Source organism: Xiphophorus couchianus, chromosome 22 (assembly GCF_001444195.1).
Source record: "Xiphophorus couchianus chromosome 22, X_couchianus-1.0, whole genome shotgun sequence".
In the NCBI taxonomy this organism is placed as follows: Eukaryota; Metazoa; Chordata; class Actinopteri; order Cyprinodontiformes; family Poeciliidae; genus Xiphophorus; species Xiphophorus couchianus.
Genome location: NC_040249.1, coordinates 27,120,519 through 27,143,195, shown reverse-complemented (window position 1 = coordinate 27,143,195; position 22,677 = coordinate 27,120,519). Strand labels below are relative to the sequence as shown.

The following is a 22,677-nucleotide window of genomic DNA, read 5'->3' as shown; positions in this document are numbered from 1 at the left end:
TTTTTGCCTCAGTGTAGATCACAAAAAACATTACGCAAGCCCAATGAGGAGGAAGTTCTTGCACTCTCTGGACATCCTCTAGGGGGCGCAGCTGCTGGGTCAGAGGCTACAAAGACCGCAGGAGGTGCATCTCAAATTTTTAAATTCAGCAGTTAATTCAACTTATTCAATTAAGCTCAAATTTCAAGCCTTTACTTAACCTAATTTAGATAATTATTAACTATTAAAGGATGCAACAACTAGATGTGGAAGCAATAGAGGCCTTTGTCCACTAGAGGGCAACCAAACAACTATACAAACGCCCATTCCCTGAAAATATGCTTTTAACATTAAACAGGCTATTTATCCAGAAGCATCCCTCTTCTGTGTTCATTACTATTATTATTGTTATTACTATTATGATTATTATTATTATTATTAGTTTCCACTAATTACAGTAAAATAAAACAACAGTGAATACAACTGCAGAATAACTCCTTTATTTTGGAAAAAAGAAAGCCAAATGTTTTAAATCACTTGTTTTGAATGGAATACGTGGATCTCAGGTATTTTCCTTCTTCTTTTTCTTTTTTTTAATAAATACAATGGTACGTTATGCATGCAATACCGCATTAGCAGCTGAAGTTTTCATTTTCCACAGAAAAAAGCAAAGTAACACCACAAAATTCCCTCATGTCCAGATGAAGCTGCATGGAAAAGGGTGGCTTGGAGAAGCCACATCATGAGGCGATGTACACAGTTTGCGGTTGTACAGTACACGAAGTTCCTCATTTTTAAAACAGCATGCTGTTTTGTATCGCACATTACTGAAACTTTGTATACTCAACCTCGCCGTTGACTCACGTGGATTTTAGTCTCATTTTGGCACATGTACACAACAAATAGCAGCTCTTAGAGACATTATGTACATTTATTTGTTAGAAAAATAATCGCCAGGAATCAAGATTAGGGTTTATTTAGTCTGAACAAAAACATCCTGTTAATACAAAGATATTTGAGGCACTTTAACTAACCTTTGAGTCAAAAGAAACAAGTTAAAACGGTATTCAGGCAGTAATTAAAGCAAATAGTTATATTTCCTGTTTCCGGTGTATTATTTTGAAGGAACTCGCAGGAAGCGTATTTATAATTTTACCAGCTTTATTATTGGCTGTAATTACCACTTGCAGCCACCAGAGGGCATAAACCCGCCGCTCAAAATGCGGTTGTAGCCACAGACAGGCTGTAGCGCAGTAGTTGGTTCGTTTCCAGCTGGACAGCAGCGATTTAAGTGGGGACCCGGTTACATAAATTAACACGGATATTTATCCTGGGCTCATTTCAATGTCCAATGTTTTTATGAAATTCTTATATGTTTTGTTTTTCTGTACCCTGATTCTCATATTTCTCTTTTACTTTTGTCATTTTTACTGAAATCAATGTTAAAGTCATGAATTTATTTGTAAGAAAATATATTTTTATTTATGCACCCGTTTTACACCAGCACTCGAGTAATTATTAGTGAACAGAATGACTGATGACGCTCTGTGGATCTGCTTCTAATTCATACTTACAAAGAAAACATTAATTTAAGATTAAAAGAGACAGAAGTGTTGGGAAAGAACATTAAAGAGCAACAAAGTCTTCATTAGCCAACCAGGAACAGGAAACCAGCTAACTGCTGACCTCTGCCATCTAGTGGACACAAACAGGAACTGCCACACAATTTACATTATCTGCATTTCCTTCTACTTGAATTCATCTGTATATTAAATTTCTACACACACATAACTCACTACAACTCCTGCTGTTCGCATAACACATTTAATTTTCTAATTATTTGATCAGAAAATAATTTAAGGGACCAAAGACTGCCTGACTCGTTAGTGGCTGTTAAGGTGTAATTTTGTGAAGAATACTTACCATTCACTTTCTGTGTCCTGTCACCGGAGCGAAGCAGTTCGGAACAGAGTTCTGCGATAGCAGGGAGTCAGAGTCATTCACTTTACTCAGTGCTAACAATTAGGAAAAACGTCTTACATCGTCTTACATTGTGAAACAAATTTAACACCAAAGCAAAACTTTGATTCGCAAACAAAAACCTAGATTCACAAGCAAAAGTTTGAGAAGCGCAAATAAAAGTTTATATAGTTCCAAAAAGATTTTATCACAATTTTATTTTTATTTTTTTAATTGACAGTTTTTTGTTTTTTTTTGATTGAATAATTGTGAAACAAATTTAACTCCACAGTTTCTGCTGCAGTGACTCAATAACGATGTCGTGATACATTAACCACATCTTCCCTCTGCCGCCACCTAGAGGATAAAAGAGCTTCTACACTGCTACTTCAGTGACCCGTTGGCCATACCTCGAAACTTCTGAAGCGAGGGACTTTTAACATTTTAAAAGCAAAGTTAATTTTTTATACGATATAAATTAACATCTTTCTTTAGTATAAATCCAGGGCGAAGACCAAAGACTACTCCTGAGCATTTTACGTGGAAAACACAGGAGAGAGAAAGACAGAACACGTGACCTGTGTCAAGGTTCACGCGCGGCGCTTCTTTCTCACGCAGCTGACTGCTAGTTTATCTTTTTTTATTTTTTATTTTTGGTAATTAGGTTTTAGCTACAAACGACCGGGTCCGACCATAAACTGTTTGCGAAGTGATAAATACAAAGTTCCACATCCGCAGACTGCTTGCGCTGCTTCCAATTAGCGACTCTGTGACTGGAGCCTCTGACTCTGGTAATAGGATCCGTCTTACACACCGCAGACGATGCTGTATTTACCATCATTGCTGCTGTTTTGTTCTCAACCGACTCTGTTGTTTACTTGCCCCTTTGGGAAACATTTCCAGGTAATTGTCGTGACAGACTATTCTACAACACCTCAACCTATTTTTGGAGGTATTCCTGATTCCTCCGTGTATTAAAACGTTTTTCCGTGTTAACAGTTTTTAAGAAAATACGGAAGACTGATGTCCCACAGCAAGCAGAGAGCTCGGTGACGGTGGTCTTTGGACAGTAGGACAGCACTGGTGAGTTTGACTTGTTCTTAATTTAAAAGGTGTGGTGTCTATGTTAGTCTGACTCATGTGCATTAATACCCAGCAGTTTTCAAGCGATAACCTCGTGGTGCGTTAAAGTACGCCTCGTACATTATAACGTTTTAAAATAATGTTGCTTATAAGATTTAATCCGCCACAGTGTTATTTAAAACTTCTTAACTAACATGATTAATAATGTTTATTCTGACCAAAATTGCAATTACTTCTACATTTATTAGTGTTTTGAAAAAACCTGAAAAATATAAAGTCAAATCATCAAGAAATGTTCTTTTAGATATGACTAAAAGGTAACTGAGCAAGGAAATGTTGCAGACCTATTAATGATGCTGATGAACACTGAATTCCACAACCTTTCAGATTAAGATTCATGTGACATGTTAATTATATATGGGAAGATAGAAAACACCATAACAACTCAGTGACCGCCATTTCCTGCATGTCATGTCTTTTACACGTTCCATCTTTGCATATGTTTCACACAGGAAGATAATTGGTGGTGCGCCATCTGCTAGTTAAGACATTAACTGCATCTGATCATTTTAACTTTGTGTCTTTTTAACTTCCCCTTTAATAACTTGAACACGTTAGCCTATATTTTGTGCCGCTGCTTCTCCAACTCAGATCCACTAAATGCAGGAAGATGAGGAGAATGTCTGGGCTTTGCTTCTTTTGAGCTGCTTAGCAACAGGTAATTTGCTTTAAAATAGGGTTTAAAAAAATATTTCTTGAGCTTTACTCTTTTGTTGCTGGAGCATGTTGTCATTGGTCCTCTTGGGCTCATTAATTTCAATGAATGTTGAGTTGGAATAGATGAATTTTTGAACTCAAATATTCTTTACAGGTGCATGCTTGACATCTGTAATATGTGCACAAAAAATATATATTCTGCCACACTAGTACATTTCTTCAACCAGCTGCATGCAGACATTTGTCAGAAGAAATAAAGACAAAGTAAAAAGTACAAAAGCTCAAATAAAGTCTAAAGAATGTGCAATTAATCTGATTCATATTTTAATTTAAACGTTGTACTTTGTACACATATGTTAAAATTATTTTTGCCACATTCTGCTTTGCAGAATGTTGTTCAAGTGCAATAAATCCAAACTCAATAAGTAATCATGTTAAATAATCAGGATTTTTGTGTTCTTTTTTTCATAATCGGGCAGTTCTACTACATCCATATTGCATGCAACACCAGACTACAGTCAACCGTGGTTTAGTTTGGACAACCTTCTGAGCTGTGCAGTCCAAAATCCTCATCTAAAATCATGAAGGTGCCATCCTTAAATGCAACTGATCTTTTTCTCTTTAAGTGAAGTTTGTGATTATCAAACGACATCTTAATTTAGAAATCACTCCGTATAGACATCAGACAAAAAAAGTCAATTATAATGAAAAGAGAAGTTCAAAAATGTGAGCACATCCCTTCATTTAGGAGAATAACCAAGGAAGCGTTAATTTGACACATTTCTGTGAAAATTCATAAACCTCCTCAAGCAGTCATTTGAATAAATAATGTCCATATAATTATTCTTATAGGCAAACGATCTGTAGGACAAATGGGGAAAAACAGGATACTGAACATAATCAGAAACAGCAGCAGCTCTCTGTATTTATACAAAGCACCATATGGGGGGTTCAGTAAACTCAGACTGCATGTGATGCCTTTGTGAATTTTCTGACATGGCTGAAAAGACAAAACTATGATTGCAGTGGCTCCAGTTTTACATCATGCAACATCCACATATATTTGTCCAGTATGCCATTTTTATCAGCTGGGACACTAACCTCATAAATCTTGTTAAAGGTTTTCACCTGTTCTGCAGTTTGGGTCTGTATTTTTAATTGTTCTTTACTTTTTTTTTTCTTTACTTACTTTTTTTCCCCTTTTTTTCCAGTCAGAGAAGCTCCATAGTTAAAAAAAAAAAAAAAATATCGGGTTGAGTACATCGGGGTTCTTATTGTACATCTGTAGGGAGCATGCTCTGCAGTCATGTTGTCATGCCAGCTACAAAAGTGAAATAAATGCAATGTAATGCCACTGATCCTGATATGGTTATTTTAACCCCATTTCAAGAAAGAATAATAGGGACAAACTGATAGGTGTGTGGTTAAGTGAAAAATAGCCACAAAAAATCTCCATATATGCTGATGATACCGTAATTGTAAAAGATTAAGGGAAATAAAACCAAACAAACATCCTGACTTGCTTCAGAGGGTCTCACCCTTTTACAAACAACACTAAAAACATATCACGTAGCGTCTTAATATTGCAATTTACGTACTATCCTAGACACACAGAGATAGTGCTTCCTTTGTGCTACCTGTTCAGAGCAGAAGCTCCAAAGCGTAGCTCAGATCTGATCCCAACACCTTCAGCATCTTGTCCGTCTCTGACCGTGAGGGTCTTCACCTTAATGAGATGCTAAAGCTATGCTACAGAAAAGCTGGCCTTGCTCAAAGTGACTTGCAAATAGCAAAGAAATGTTGAGGGATATGGGGATAGGGAATGTGAAGCACCAGTTTTCATAGCTATCTGCACACCAGACCACAATCTCCACCATTAACTGCTGATCCACAACCGGATGATGTAGAAAATTGGACGTAAACCTTATCCAGAATGCTAGGTACAAAATATTAGCTAAGTGGATGCGGAGGTTGACCAACTATTGGCATGCAATAAGCTAAATGGTGAGAGGATTTATACATGGCCCAGGTTAGGGGCAGCAGCCTTTCAGTCAGCAGTTTGTGTGCAGTGGACGTCCCTCCAGTTTGATGTGATACTCCAGGTACACAATGCCTTTATATCACCATCTGACCAGTATCCAAAACTAGCTTGTTGACAGACGCAACAAGCACAATCCGTGCTGCACATCTGCTGAGCATTGTGTTAGTACAATCCAAGAAGATCCTCGAAAGATAAATGAAAGTAATTTTAGTGTTAATTATTGTTGGCAATCAGAATCTTCTGACTTCTTCATGCTTTTGATTGACAGTTTGATTAAAAACAAATACCTGGTCAGTATTCTAAGAGAAAAATTGCCAGGCAGGCCAGAAAAGAAAAAAAAAGGTACAATTTGGGGACCATCTAGGCTCTATTGCAGGATTTATTTTCAGCGGAACCTGGGTCTGTAGGGTCCTGGTGGCAGCAGAAGTGGCCTCAGAGCCTCTGCCTGGAGTCGTGGCTGTAGCTGCCCGGTGAACTTCGATTGCGATGGGGCTTGTAGGCGTCCTGATAGGGGTCCTGGTAGTCCTGGTAGGGGTCCTGCTGCTCTCGGCTGTGCTGCGAGCCAGAAGACATGCGGTTGCGTCCCTTATGCGCTCGCTCATTGTGGTAATTTTCGTCCGATGTCATCAGGTTGCGCCGCTCATTTGCGGTGGAATGGTCTCCTGTGTGGTTGCTTTGTCGCATTCTTTGGCTCTGATGATCACATGAATGTACCAAAGAGACAGATGAGCCATCAAAAAGAAAAGACTAGTCAGTATTGCAGAGCCAATGTAGATAATATATGTACAACAGAAGCTCAAGGCACAAAGAGTTTCCTTTTCTGAGAATCAAAAATCCCCACAAGAGGACATTCAATTGTGCTGTGGATACAATACAATGGTGTTTCACCTCAAATGCATTGGACGTACCTGCAGACCAGAGATGCTGGTGGAATAAGGGGTGAGAGTAGTGGGCCCCAGGTTCCGTCCCATCAGAGGGTTTAGAGGTGTTGCCATCGAGGTATGAGTTGCTTTCCAGTAGGCCTCAAGGTATTCAGCAAGGTGTTCACAGGCGTCCTCCAGCTGGTTTTCATCCAGGATGATGTCAAACATTTCCTGTCGGTAACAGATGGCAGTAGAGGAAAATGTGCAGACCCTTTTTGTCAAGATAAACTTGGCATCAGGTGTCATTTAAGAAGATGTCATACAATCCATACTTGCATCTAATATTTCATGACTGTTTGTTTTCCCATTGCTTGATTTAGAAATATTAAAAGGGACCTTTTAAAGTCAAAGGCTGGGTGCTTACCGGTGGACACTGAGACAGTTTTTCTGCTGCCACAAGCTGGACATTTAGGTGTTTGCTTTGTGACTTCCCTCTGGACTTCACTAACCTCTGAAGAACCTGGATGAGGGAACAGTGAAAGAGGTCCTTGAATATGAAGAATGCAGAGTCTAATTCATGACGAATAAGGAAACAAATACAAGTTTTCAGAGATGTAATTTAAGTACCCACTGCTGGTCTTTAACTGCATTTCTATCCTTGATGCAAATATTGGCAGAGTAAAGCCTGTCATTGACTTGGTGTACTCTTTGTTGTCCATAGAAAGCACTCCTGGCTTAAGACTTTGACTTTTTCTTTCCAAATGTAGCGAGTGCAGTGAGTAACTCTGGTTTTTCCTTTTCTATAGAAAGTACTTCTGACCCAGTGTTTCCGTTTACCTGTGTCTCTTCCTTTGGATTAAGCCATTACTTTTTAAATTGTAGGCAAAACAATTTTACTTTCCAGACTGTATTCTAGTCTCACTTTACCTTTGGTGAGGAGACTTTGACATGGACAATGATGGGCGCCAGTGAAGTCTTGAGGAGCTGGGCCGGGTGGTTAATGGTGTCAGCGTCCAAGACAACCAACTGAAGGGAGCGCGCCAACTCAAAGATTCTTTCAATCTCACTTTGCACCTCAGCTGTAGACAAACATTTCTCATTTGGCAGCGTTTTCTCAAGTGTAAACCATCATTTAGTTTTCTTGTGCTTCTCAAGATGTTCTACTTGTATTAATAGCCAGAGAAAATCTTACCTAAGCTGGAACGAGTGTTGGATCTTTCAATAATGGCTCGTTTACTGGGGTTGTTCAGAACGGACCTTTTGGCCAGTGAGATGTCTGCAGTTACTCGCGTTATAGTTATCCTAAAAAAGGGGGAGAGATACTGTACACAATTGTATGGATGTTGGCACATATCTTCTAATGTTTGGGCACCTTTTATCTGAAAGCAAATGGAAGTGAAGCTTTTTAAGCACCCTTTATTTTAGATTGTGACTGAACAGTGACTTCCAATTTTCCCATGGTTAGACATATGAAAAACATGCAACGGTGACACTTGTGCAGAATATTTCAATATCAGTTACTGTTTTATTTTTTTATATATGTAGGTTTTGCTGGCTCTAGTGACCTTTATTTGAAAGTAGTTCGATAGGAAACAGGGTAGTGAGAGAGGGGGAAGACATGCGGCAAATGTCGCCAGGCCGGGAATTGAACCTGCGACCACCGCCAAGAGGACTAAGGCCTCGATACGTGGATCGTGCTTTGCCCCTGCACCCAGCACCCAATATCAGTTACTATTAAGAAAGATTTTCCTTTCTTTCATTTCAAAACAACTTTGCTGCTATTTGGAGCTTTGGCATCACACTCAAAGTATTAGTATTTGTATGCATGGCACTTGAAAAACAATATCCAACCTAATATTGCACCTAAGTAGTCCAATTCCAATTCAGTATTTTGTGCAGCTCTCTGTCCATTTGTCCATTTTTGGACCAAACATTACCAGTTTATCACCCCCTAGTGGCTCAGCATTGGAACTTCACTGTATTTAGAAATTTCTGCCTGTCTCACTCTGATCTGTGATTCCTTTTTGTTGTTGTTGAAGAAAGCAAAACTTTAGCAGTGCAGAAAAGACTTCACCAAACATTTTCACTTTATTTTCAATATAAATATGTACAATTTCAAAACTGAGATATCTTTTGGATTTTGCAGATGTTTTGCATCCATTTTAAATTTTTTAATTTTCTCATCAAAGTGGTAGGGACATGCAGCTATTCCAAATTATTCTTATATCTTTTTCTCACCTGCCATCAAATCTGTGCTTGAGGAAGTCAAATAGGGCTTTCTGCATCATGTCTGTCACCTGCAACAGAGAGGATTATGTCCAAGTCAGGCAACTCCTGAAGGCAAGCTGATGCACAGCAGCAAAGGGAGCTAAAAAATAAAAAGGACTCCAGACAAATTTTTATGTGTGGAAAAAAAGAACAATAATATTTTTTGCACTGTATAAGTTTGCAGTCATACACTGACATCACATCAAAGACCTGAAGTCAGGTCACCAAAACCATCAGGAACTTCTACATAGAAATTTGAGACAATTTTAGTTTGCCATTACATTGTTTTCTTGTTTTAGGGTTGTTGAGATAAACCTCAACTTTACATAGGCAGGAGGACAGTGCAGTGGAGCTGTGTAGATGTTTAGCTCATATAGCAACATGAACTAACATCAAATCCAAATCAGTCCAGTTACTCAACATATTTTTATTTGACCTCCTGTTTTCCTCGTTAGTCAGGCTCCAATCAGTGCATTACACGGCCAATAACACACTTGTAATTATCTTGACCAACGGAAAGCTATTTTTAGGGATTGAGGGAAAGACCTGCAAGGCCTTATCTCCTTTCCTGCACTCTAATGCCGGTGAAGGCACATTGAAAACGGCCAGATCAGCGTTAATTTTCGCTTGTATTTGGTGGCAGAAGTGAGGAGTTGCAAAGTACAAAATTCCAATTTTAGATCCTGCCATAAGGAGATCCAGCTTACCTCGTAACCTTTGAGCGAGGGTCCCACCAGCACCACGGGCCTCATGGAGGGCACCACATCATACGGGGGTATGTGCTCCGTCTGTCAACACAGAGTGGCAGCAGCAGATTCGTCACAAACACTGAAAGCAGCCCAGAATAACTCCACAGAAGATTCACACAGCAGATGGTTCTAATCAGCCGAAGCCAAGGAACAGTCACACATAAAAGTGGGAAATATGAGGCCATGTTGGCGCACGAAGCAAATGAAGTAATTTGCCTGTAAAACAAGCTGAAACTGATCCACTTATAGGTGAAAATAAATGCGTATTAGATATTTATTGATCCGAAGCACAAATATTATATTTGACCCCTGAACATTTTTGGATCATCAAGCAAACCTTAATAAAGACAATAAGGGAGAAAAGCTACACAAATCTGCAGGGCTAAATGTGAAAATATAACTGTTCCTTTTACGTCATGAATGAGCTGAATTATTATAATTCTGCAAGGAAATGTGGGCCATAATTCCCATGGTGATGTAGACACACTGATTTTAATCTCTATCTTGCAGAAGCAGATATATTGGCACCAAGTATTAGCTTTTGGGAGAAATTTATGTTGTTTGGAGTGTTTCCCTCCACCCCTTTAATAAATAAATAAATTTCTCTCTAAATTCTTATTATATACTAAAATGTTAAGGTTAATTGAATCTCATGTTCTCTCATCTTTACTTATAATTTACTATTCAAATGTTCTGAGGCATTCTAATCAAGATAAAAAGTAGAGTACTCAATAAGGTACAAGTTTCTTATGTCCTTAAAATCAACATTTAAAGTATAAGTAAATCAAAAACTATAATTTAAGATGAACAATTAGTTTAAACACTCAACTAAATATATTTTAAGGCTTATTATGCATTTTTGCAATTTTACCAGAGTCATCAGTAACTGAATCTGGTGCTGTATTGATAATTGTGATGATTTGGCTTGGTATGCATCGCTATATTGCTCAGTGTGAGCTTGCCGTCAGTGCTACCAGCGCCTGTCACGTTACTATGATGCCGGCAAAAGTCGAGGAATGGTGAATGGATGAGTTTGCAGCCACCAACTTACCACTTTCTGTTTCTGCTTTCCTGCGGGAGGGGAGAGAAGACAAGGAGGAGACAATCAGTTGCAGCAACGTCTTAGAAACATTTAAACATGCCTCACATCAGCTGGTAGTTGTAACAGTTCATAAAAAATGAAACATGTCAATAATGTCTACAATGTATAAAATAAAACAAGAAGTATATCTACAGTCCTAAGGTTATATTCACAAAGTGCAGTTCAGAGGGGGGGGTCATAGTCTTGTCGTTGGTTAGCCCCAGTCTCAGAGCGCCTGCAGTCCTCAACTGGAGGAAGAGGAGGATCATGGGATAATGTACCAGCGACTCTATGCAGTAACCTTAAGCTCTATGTGGAGACATGGGAAGGCTTTAGATTCTTATGCTATCTATGATTTTTGAGGTTCAGGGTGTTTGGCTGTAAGCTCGCAGGTGGGTTATTAACACCCTTCTCTCCCCCTGTCTGATGTTCTCACCTGCTGAGGATATGAGTGGTCGGATAGAGGCTGACACCTCATCCTCCACACTGGAAGAGGAGTTTCCTCCAGACTTACTGAAAAACACAAGAAGGGATAAAAAAAGACAGAAAAACATGGTGGCATTAATGTAAAAAAAAAAGAAATTACTAATTTTTTTATCTCAAAAGAATTGAGAATGTATATTGGTGTGCAATTAATCATCTTAAAGCTGTTTTTTTTTTATAACCCAAGAAATCTACTTCGAAACTACCTACATTTTGAATTTGTCAAGAAAAGCCATTTAGTTAACTCAAGCAAACATTGTACACTTATTTCAATTAACAAGAAATTTAAATGAGTTCAATGCAAAACAGACATTCTCATTGCTTTCTGCTGGAGGTAGAATTATTAATATCTTATCTACCTGAAGCACTGGAAAAAAATATTTCTGAGCTATATTGTTTTATGCCTAATCAAGTCACTTGTCATTTATCAACTTGTAGAGATGTTAACTTTGAAATCATCACCTTCCTAAGATAATGGCCTAAGTCATTTTTTTGCCAACCGTGACTCATTTTTTGCCTAAATCATATTTTGGCAAAAAAAATAAATAAAAAGATTTATGCCATTATTTAGATGATCATTTGAAAGTTAACATCTACAAGTTGCTAAATGATAAGTGACTTGATTAGGGCATAAAGAAATATAGCTAACCTATACTTTAGCTTATCTAAAAGTGAAAGGTCTGTTCAGTAACTTGCAAAATGTCCAGTATTTAATAATTAATCTGTCCACTGCTAGCTCTGAATCGGATTCAAACTAAAACTAAAACAAACTAGTAGATGATTAAATAATTAAGGCTACCAACATAAAATGAACTCAGAAATCTGAAAGACTGAAGAACCCGATTCTGCCGGAACCACAACACCAAGCAATCCCCTGGATTATTAATATTTTGCTCAACCAAATTTTACAGATATGAATTCTCATACATCTGAGTCAGCAAACACCATATCAGATTGGCCATCTTACTCAGCAAACATGTCAATCAAACCTTAACAAATATAACAGTAGCAGCAGAAACTCAAAAAAGGCAACAGGAACAAACATATTGTTTATAAAAAAAATTATCTACTGTAGCTTTAACTACTTTAGAGCATTTTGCATAATTGCAAAACTTGAAACTTATTTCTAGTTTAGCAATGCCCTATCAAAAGAAGACTAATTTTGAAAATAATGCAAAACACTTTTTTCTCCTGTTTAACTTTAATGTGAGTCGTGCTTATAAGTATTTGTGTCCATCACTATCTGCCTCCCTTTTAAGCAAAACGCTGAAGCACTCCATTCCACTAAGATTACTATTACTCCGACCTGCACGGCTAGAGGATGTGAGTGAGTTATTGCATTAACTGCAGATGACAGAACATTCAAGAGCAATTATGCACACATGGAAATGGAAAGTGGTGATAGGAGTGCTAAGTACAGCTAATTGGAACAAAGCCATGAATAGAAGAAACGACGCACAAGGGTGAGTCGCAGTCAGGTCAAGATTGAGGATCACTTTAGCAGACAGGCGCTGACAAACGAAGGTGATTACTGGTTGAAAAAAAATTCATTTGAAATTATTCTAAATTTGTATGTTGAACTCAAACTGTGCAGGAGCGCTATGGAGAGCAGAAACCAAAAGCATCCAGAGCTAAATACGCTTATGTTTTTTTCTTCCTGTTTAACATAATGTAAAAAAAATAAAAATCACATACAGCAAAACCTAAATACATATAACTAGTCTATGCATTCATTTATGTTACTTTGTCAGTGTAATGTTTATAGATGGTGATGTGCTTAACTCAAAGTGTGGCCCCAAATCAATTTCTGCTCAGGGGCCCATGCATTGTTTGACCGGCACTGTTACCAAAACCATCCAGGAAAAACAATTAAACTCAAACCAAGGAGAAATGAAAAAATTTTAAATTTAAAAATAACAGATTTTACAAACAAATAAAAATAAAATGGATTTATATTTCATGAAGACTATTCTTAAATACAATAGAATATGTTGAATGTAAATATAATTGTTTTACATTACAGTTCAGGAAATATAATATTCCTCATAAAGAGGATTTATTTCTGTTTTGTGTTTTAGAGATCTGGATAAATGAAAATCAAATTCTGAGATTTTTTAGTTAATTGCTAAACATTTTATGTAATGTTATCTTGCCATTTGTAATTTTTTTCCCCCTCCTAATCCAAAAAACAAAAAAACTGATTATAAATTATAGCAATGTATTTTTTCCCTGCAAATGTTTTAACCTAAGGAGCTTTTCCTTTAAGAGCACCAAAGCTCCTATCACATTTAGATTTTTCTTTTGTGGCATTGTTAGAGAGCGAGTGTGTGTTTTCTGTTGCCTACCCTTGGACTCGTCCTCTCTTTTGCTCCTGCTGGAGCCGGATGTTCTCGAGCTTCAGAGGGCTGGGAATGAAGCCGATCTCACAGCCCTCTTTTACCAAGCGCCCGATCCACCAGTCATTGTTGAACTTCTGAACACAGCAAAGCAACTCGTGAACAACACCTTTTCAAAATCTATTAGAGATAATCTGTATGACAGAAGTTTAGAATGATGTCAGGATACTTTTGGTGTTGGAATTTACAGACGTGCCTCTTTTATGTGGAGGAAGTCCTTGGCATCAAAGGAGATGGCTGTTGCCGGTACTGGAACATCCTCATCCAGTGCGCCACAGTAGCTGACATTGGTCCTTACAGCAAACGCCACAGGTTTACCCTGGAGGACAAAGGCACAACTAGATTCAATTGAAATCTATTCAGTTTTATACATCTAAACAACTGGTTGGAGACTCTGGTGGAGCTATTGCTACCATCAAGTTTGGGTACTTTACCATAAAAAGTTGTCCTGGCCTTGTCGTTCACTGCTTAACTGGGTTTTTCTTGGACAGTCATTCATAGAAGCCTATTGTCATAAAAACCTCTTCTTGCATGGATCTATTGCTGCTAACACCTTTGTGTTTTCTTTCTGCTTTTCTCTCGCATAGAGAGTAGTCTTAGCTCAGAGTTTCTGTGTTTAGCTGTTTCAGCTTTAGATGGAGTCATTGATGGAGCTATCCTTCCAATAACCTTGTGGTTTCTGTTGAACTTTCCCATGGAAAGTAATGCTGACCCAGTTCTGACTCTCTGTTTAGCTGACTCTTTTCTAGATGTAGCCAATGATTTGTTTGTATTTTTCCAGTTGAAAGTACCCTCTGCCCAGTGCTTCTCTGTTTAGTGGCATTGCTGTATGTTTGAATTTCTTTATACTGGATTAAAATTTTTCCATAAATGATCTGGAACAATAACAAAATAAAGCATATCTTCTGAATATCAGCGAGTTTTGTTTGAGGGTCACAACCTTGGCCCTCTCCAGTTGAACGGCAGCCTGCTGCTCCCTCTCCTGACGGCTCTGTCCCGGTCCTTGGCTCTGGCTGGGGCTCTGGCTCTGGACCTGGGCCTGCACCTCACGCTCCTCCTCCAGAGATACATCTGAGTCTGATGGTCTGCTAGTATACGAATCAGCTGAGCCCTACAAACAGAAATTGCACAAGTTAGTGAAACTATTAGACATATTTTAGATATCTTAGAGATGCACACATTTCTTAATATTGTTAAGACGTTTACAAAACCTAAAATTAATTTCTTACCCAGCCTTCGGTATCAGATCAAACTATGAAGCGAGGAAGCTAAAATTAGAGATGACTAGAGTTTTTTAAGACCGATGAGCATAAAAAAGCACAAAAGCATAAAATTCTTTAAATACATCATCACCTGTCTTGCCGATTTATAAAAGAAAGTTGCTAAGATAAGTGGTCTTTCTTGTTGGACAAAACGTATCCACAAGCAAAAGAGCCAACATCTATATAACAAAGGCACCAAGGGCCAAGAATTTACTCAGTTTTACATAAGGCACATCAATAAGATCATTAATGGAGGTTTTGAGGTTTGCAGATTGCCAAGTTTACAGTCTAATTTGGTTTAGTTACATAAAATCTGAAGTTACCATTTTTAAAACGGATTCAAAATGATTTTACCAGTGACTGACATACTGAAAAAGTTCTAAGAGGTTGTGCCACGCCTTCATGCATTTGTGATAACTGGGAATGAGTCCTTTTACTCCACTGTGGAGGAATTTCAACCCACTCTTCTTTGCAGAATTGCTTTAATTTAACCACAATGCAGGGTTTCAGTCAGATAAAAGTCCATTTCAAAGCCTTTAAATGGTTTTGTTTTTGAGGCTGCTAGTGTGCTGAAAATTGTCCTGACATGTAACGCAAATGAGGTCAATGTCGCAAACTGATTATACTCTAGAAATTTTGCAGAGAGCAAAATTTATATGTTCGTTTTTCAGATCTGAAAGCAGCAAAGCAGCCTTAAGACCTGACGTAACTTCACACAGAATATTTCCCGACAGTCTTGATCATCATCTGTATGTTCTGTGACAAATATGTCAAAGGACTTGATGTTCTTTTTGGTCAGTTGTGGTTTTAGCTACTTCTACTGTTGAATCACAAACTTTGACAGTAAGGCAAGAAAGGCCTGCAAAGATTTGAGTGTTGTTCCTTTTGTGACCTCCTGCGTGAGTGTCATGCAGGAGTTCTCACTTTTGTTCTCTGGCGTTTGGAAAACTTTTCCTTTTAAGAGATAAAATCTTCATTTGGAAGCTGAATTTTGTAGGAAAAAATATAAGAAAAGAAAACAACTCTGCTTTTTCATCACACTGTATGCAGTTGCTGTAACAGAAAATACAACTGCAGATCCCGTCAGTAAGAGTGAATCTTGCTGAACTCCGTTCAGTTTGTCTTGTAGTGTCTCACACACAGTCAGGTAATTTCTTGAGGGATGCAAGCTTGCAGTCCCTTCATTCTGCATCCCAGTCAGAACCTCTTTATTGCCCCGTTTTAATGCTGGTACACCACTGGATCAAGTGCTTCCTTCTGCTGTTTTAATCTAAACAATCAGCCACTAATGATGATTCAATTAAGGAGGACCATTAGTCTCGAGATGATCAATCAAGTTAGTCATCACAGCTAAGCAGTTTTTTTTTTTTTAGGCTAGCAAGCAGTAGAGGAAAACCTGACTTCAGCACACTGCTTCTCTGGATTGCAAGCATCCTGTCTCAGAATGTTTCTGGGCATGTGGAGGATTTCCCCCCAAAAAAACCCAACTAAACGAAATGAGGGGCTGAAATGTTTCCGCTGGCTTTTTTTGGTTTCAGTTCTGTTAAATAGGAAGTTATAACTCAGCACTGTCCATTTGCGTCTTTACAGTTTTGGTTATCTTAAATAAATACAGTGCTTTTACAGTCGCAAACCTATCTCTTTTTTTTTTTATTATTGGGATTTTGAGTGATAGAATATGTAGTAGAACCTATTTTAATTTGTAGGTAAATTAAATAATCTGAAAAGTAAATCTTAGTCAGTGCAATTACAGGTATGTCTCTATCAGCTTTGCATATTTAAGTCAATATTTTTGCCCTTTCCTCTTTATAATACACTTCAAGATCATCAGATTGGATAAAAAAACATTTTTTGAACATCAATTGTCAAGTCTTGTCAAATTGGTCTGGACTATAAGTAGACAATTCAAACATGTGAATTACTTTGATCTAACCTACTCTATTGCAGCTCTTTCTATATGATTTTATACCTTACTGGGCAAAGGGTTTGTTGCTCTCTTACTACAGGGTAAATGTTTAGTAAGCCCTATATTTAGTTACATAAATCATAAATTGTTTTTGGTAAAAGTTCAGTTTTGATCTCATTTTATCATAGCACCTTTGCTCACATGTTTGCTGGCAAAGTGGACTTCTTATGGCTTTCGTCTTCACATTCTTCCATGAAGACTTGAGTTAATGGAAGGTGAAATTTAACACATATTTACTAATTTGTCGATCATCAAAAGAAGTTCAATTGGATTGTATTTTAATGTATACGAGCAAAAAGGGATGAAAACAAATGTGTGATGTATTTTTACTTGCTACTTTGCATTGATTGAGCTCATTATATGTTAAGGAAATGCTTTCAAGTTTGTGGATCCAATGTGTCAAAACGTGAAGACCCCTACTGATATTTGTTCACCCTCCTCAATTGAGGTTCTTGTGGCATTACTCTTTAGTGCCAAGGAATGCACACAGAAGAGCTGAGGGAGCACTGTAGCATCCAAGCTATTATCCAATGGAGTAGCTTCGGCATGTGACTCATCAGCATCAGAGTCCACTTAATGACATCACGATGCATGTTTCTGCAAGACTCGTCAGAGCCAGAACACGGCGCAGCAGCTCGGCCGGATGAGAAATACTCTTCATGAAAGTGACGGATGCAGGAATGTGACACACGATTTGTCATCTCGGTGACGGCCCTTGACAGGGATGGCGAGGGGGTCATTTGCATCTTTCGGTTCTCCTCTGAGAAGCAAAGCACGGTTCTTCTCTGGCATGGGGAAATGTGGTGACTCCTCCTGGTTTCCTTCGCTTTACAGTCAGATTGCAGCCACATACTCAACCAATAAATAAGGATATATGCAGAAATCATCTAGCCATCTGCCTAATATGCATCCCCCTCCCCTCCTTTACACACCCACCCAACCCCCTTCCAGCCAAGCATAGCCCAGGATCACAGTACACTGGCTAACCCATCAAAGGCCTCTTACGTGTGTATGTGTGCCATCAATAAGCAAACAGCAGGAGAGCACATAAGCAGATTTACACTCACCGCCTCCGAGTCTTCAAATCCATGCAGGTACAAATTGTCATACATGGAGGTTTGATATTCTAACGAGCTCCTCTAGAAAAATGAGGGGGGAAAAATGTGAGTGGAGGCGGAGGAAAAAGGAGGGGGCACCGGAGAAAAAAAAAAAAGATGGTTGGGGAGGGGGGATGACGACAATTCCTTTTCTCTACAGCAGAGACTAATTAAAAAATAAATATCCCCTCCTGTTGGATCACGCCTGGTCCTTTGGAGGCACCTCTCTAAGACGGATGCAGCTTCTCCCCGGTCTCCTCGCGCTGCTGACTGCCTCACATTACAGGATGGAGACGGTATCCCTGGAGGAAGCCCGATCCTGGCATTTCATCTCTATCAAGCGTCCGCACGTACAAAACCTACACACAGAGGCAGAGAGAGCAGCAGAGGCAGCAGCAGCAGCAGCAGAGGGGCTGTGAATCCTTCCTCAATATCCAAGCCTGATGACAGAATCAGAATGCAAGGAGCTGATTGGCTGGATGGTTGTCCACTCAGCCTGGATGAGCACTTTTTTTTTCTTCAGTGCAGTAAGGTAGACGGATTTGGGGAGAGGGAGCAGCATCCTCTTGTTCTTATTTTACCTTATTTATACCAAATCTGTTCAAAAATCAGAATTCTATACACAGTGGCATAAAAAGTATTTCTTCCTATTTCATTTAGCTTTTTAGCTACATTTCAATGTTTGATATCATCAAACAAAAGACAGCTTTCAAATGTTGATTTAATTAATAAGGGATTAAAAACTATCCAAACCAGCCATACCCTGTGTGAAACAGTAAATATCCTTTAGCCTAATAACTAGCTGTGCACTAACAAATCCAATCAAGCTTTTGTGATAACAGGCAATAAATTTTAACATCACTGTGGAGGAAATTTGGCCCACTCTTTGCAGGTTTGTTTTAATTCGAATTCATTGAACAGTTTTCCACTATACAACATCTTAATCGGATTTCAATCCAGGCTTTTGACTAGGCCTCTCCTAGTCTTTCATTTAGCTTTTTTGTCCATTTGGTATCCCTTGACTCATCGTCCTGCTGCATAGCCGTTTCTCTTGAGCTTGAGGTCACAAACTGCTTCTCTATCAGTACTTTCAGGCAATGATGCAGGGTTCTATCAGTAATGGCAAGTTATGGATAGTGAGGGAAAGGAGTGAGGGTGTGTGGGGGGTGTTTTCTGAAAGTTAACCATCTGGACAGCAGTCTAGAATGGGTTAAATTCCAGGTATTTCTGATCTGTGGACCAGCTCATCGACCTCCTTCTGTTTGACTTTGGATGTTTGACTCCAGACACAAACCGTCCAAAAAGGTTCTCTTTTTTAAAATCAACAATCAAAATGATTACTCTGCGAATTTTAGGATGTTTTTGGAGCACTACATTCGCATTGTTTCTTCCTATATGAAGTTGACTGAGTTCACGGCGTTTTTTTTTTTCTTCTTGTGTGTACACCCTCACATTTTCTCTGATACTCTCCCAAAAACACCTGTCACTTGAATTGCTGTTTAGATGAAAGATTCTGTGGACAGAAACTCTCTCTCATACAATCCAATAATCTGCCTATTAAGGAAGAATGGTGATGAAACGTTATGAAAGCCACTAGAAGTCCTGTTTGCCACAAGGGGAGCAAAGCAAACATTTTCATGAAAATCAAAGCCATTGTCCAAGTGCGTTGAAGCTAGTTAAATGAATACACCCATCACACTATTGCTTATATGCATTGCTTTTCAGTGGGTATATTTATATAACACTGTACCATACACAATATGATCACCACATGTTCTTTATGTTGAAAAAGGCAACATTATGACCAACACAGCTGCCACACCAGGGAAATCTTCAAACTGAGGAAGAGATTACAGGTATTTGTCTTTTGTGCTGATGGAACATAGTTAAGCTGTTTGCTTCGAAATGCAAAGTTAAGAAACGTCACCTGACAGACGATATAAGGCGAGGGAAAATGCTGAGAACTGAATTTAAACATATTTTTCCCGACTTCATTAATAGACATCTAGCCTATAAAGGTTTATGCCCGAAGCAACAAACCTGCGTCGTCTTTGAGTGATCAAGAGCCTGCATGTTGCAAAAATTGCATCATTGACCCAATAATATTACATAATCCCATCCAACAATATAAATGCTCATGCTAATGAACATTTGCTCACCTCAGGATGTGAGATGCATGAAACTGAAAGTGAAATCTTTTTTCTTAGAGATCTGGCTAATGACCTGTCCACCTGGGGGCACTCATTGAGAATTGCCATTTAATTCCCAGACACCGAGGGACTTCTTAAATATGGAAAAACCACTCGCCTAGATACCGAACAGTTGGACATGCTTGATCCAAATATACACACTATTCAAGCTGGGCCTGCATCAAAAATGATACACACTCCCTTACTTCCTCTAGCGTAACATCCATATCCATTGTCTATACCCTCGGGGGAGATGCTGCCTACCTCCAGCGCCAATGGGCAGTAGGCATGGTACATTACTTTATTTAATCAAGTAAACCCCGTTGAGATCTAGATCTCATTTTCAAGAGGGACCTGAAACAAACTTCAATCCTGGACAGGTTGCCAGTCCATCCCAGGGCAACACAGAGATGAGAGGCACATGAGAGGCAACCATGCAGGCATACACACACCTAGGGGCAATTTAGAAAGACCAAGTAACATAACAGTCATAGTTTTGGACTGTGGGAGGAAGCCGGAGCACCCAGAGAACATGCAAACTCCATGCAGAAAGACTCTATTTTTAAACCAAGGACCTTCTTACTGCAAGACAACAATGCTACCAACTGTGCCATTGTGCAGCAAAAGGCAAGGAAACGGTATGACAGATTTACTTCCCAGGATTCCCTTGTGGTTCAGTACCTGTCTGAGGATGAAGCTCGTGGATGTGGTGCTTCCATCAGACCTCTTGAGCCGGCTTCTCCTGGAATAAGTCCCTCGGTTTACCTGAATGAAAAAACCATATCGTAACCTGAATCCAGAGGTTTTCTCACCACATCTGGAGATGCGGTGCTAATAAATATCCAGATAGATTACTGCATGGTGCTGTTTTCTAACTAAGTCAAATACACAAGCAAAATAGTTGTGATGCATATAAAACCCCCAAGCAAATAAGACTTCATCCAACTTATTAATGTCTTTACCTTTGAATGTCTTTCTTTACCTCCTAAATGATCTAAATATACCAGCAGAGTTGATCTCAGGGGGACAAGCTTAATTATCTGCCTGTGATTTGTCCCATTTCTCTTTAATTCTCCAGAGTTAGTGACAATGTCCCCTTTAAAAAGTCTGAGCCTACTTCCCTGTATCTGTGAAACGGGGCCACTAATCTGGGTCAACATCTTTCTTTGGCCCCCCAAGTAAAACAAAGTGAAGAATGACGTCTGGTAATACAGTATGTTTCTATTAATATGTGCATATTATCCCAAAGAGAAAACAGTTATCTAGCAAGGAATGAGGCATTTCTTTCACTTTGACAGCAAGAATCTACTAATTTTAGATATACACATAAGTAAGATGCTGTTGAGGAGTTTCTGCTGCATAAGCTATGCATTTAAATATATTTAAAAAATAGAGAAACAATATGTGAAAGAAGACTGATACATGTATAAACAAAGTCAAGATTCAGTTTTCTCTACAGTGGTTCTGCGCCGAAAAATATGTTTAATAAACTAATCAATAGTTGTTCAACCAACTACTTTGAAATAAAGTTTGGATGTGAGACTCATTTAAGTTAAAAAATATATTGAAATACTATCTTTTAAGCCATCGATTGAATGTTGTGAATATAATTATCAGTTATAGATTAATATTATTAGGTGTAAACATCCATGGAGATGCAAACATAGTATCAGCAACACTGTCAAAGCTGGAATGAATTATGTTAATGTTAAAAATAGTTTTCATCAAATAAGGTCTAATTTAAGATGACTCTTGGCCCTACTTTGAATCTGAAAACCCTATTTCTACAAAAACATAAAACTTAAAACCCACCTGAAAGATGGGCGCTTGGATGCCCTCTCCTATTTTGTTCCGGATGTAGATGTGTCGGGACATTTCGGCCAGAACATCGGTCCAGAGAGCGGGCTGCTCCGGCCCAGCCCAGCGCAGGGGAGGCGGGTTCCTGGCTGCGTGCTCCAGCTTCACTCTGCGTGGCAGAACATGAACGCTCCACGGCCGCTGCTTCCTCCACTGTCCGCCGGCAGACAGGCGCTCAGAGCCAGCTGCGCTCCACACTGGACGGGTCCACTACAGCAACACGAGGGGAGGAGGGGAGTAGGGGACGAGGGGCGCACAGTGGGACGCTCCAAATAACTGATTTGCTTCTCAAAGGAAGATATTTTCTGCTTGAAAGGAGCTTTTTGGTAACCACCATTATGATTTGACCTGTTTCTTTTGTCAAAATGGGATCCCGTAAAGTGCATAAAAGATGTAAAAGTCGTGGTTACTGGCCACTTTTTGAGGTATAACCGGGAAATGTTTGATTGAGAAATGTGGACTGTGGATACCATTGAACAGTGGATTCATTGTCATGCTCAAGGAACCAGTTTGAGATTATCTTAGCTTTGTGACAGGACTAGTTTAGCAGATAAATGTGTTGTTAGTTCTTAATGTTTCTGATAAGTTTAATTAAAAGGCACCAGCAGCCTGAGCTGTTGCTACAAAGCAGTATACATTTTTGCTTTCATGTTTATGCCCAAATTTTGACCCTGCACTCTCACTGTT

General features: G+C 38.9%; 1 protein-coding gene across 3 annotated transcripts; it reads right to left on the bottom strand.

The window, feature by feature from the left end:
- Nucleotides 1-3,092: 3,092 nt before the first annotated feature.
- On the bottom strand, nucleotides 3,093-22,204 carry LOC114138204 (voltage-dependent L-type calcium channel subunit beta-4-like). Of its 3 annotated transcripts, XM_028007328.1 has the most exons (14): nucleotides 21,946-22,204; nucleotides 20,815-20,898; nucleotides 14,560-14,730; nucleotides 13,816-13,938; nucleotides 13,569-13,696; nucleotides 11,177-11,253; nucleotides 10,711-10,730; nucleotides 9,618-9,698; nucleotides 8,881-8,939; nucleotides 7,835-7,944; nucleotides 7,570-7,721; nucleotides 7,067-7,162; nucleotides 6,688-6,873; nucleotides 3,093-6,472 (listed from the first exon to the last, which is right to left on the bottom strand). In XM_028007328.1, exons 1-14 carry the CDS (start codon nucleotides 22,006-22,008, stop codon nucleotides 6,212-6,214), a joined length of 1,611 nt encoding a protein of 536 aa, XP_027863129.1. In that variant the 5' UTR covers nucleotides 22,009-22,204; the 3' UTR covers nucleotides 3,093-6,211. The 3 variants fall into 3 exon arrangements, with proteins under 3 accessions (XP_027863129.1, XP_027863130.1, XP_027863131.1); XM_028007329.1 differs by lacking the exon at nucleotides 11,177-11,253 and having other exon boundaries at nucleotides 10,711-10,729; nucleotides 21,946-22,201; XM_028007330.1 differs by lacking the exons at nucleotides 20,815-20,898; nucleotides 21,946-22,204 and adding an exon at nucleotides 17,915-18,375.
- Nucleotides 22,205-22,677: the final 473 nt, after the last annotated feature.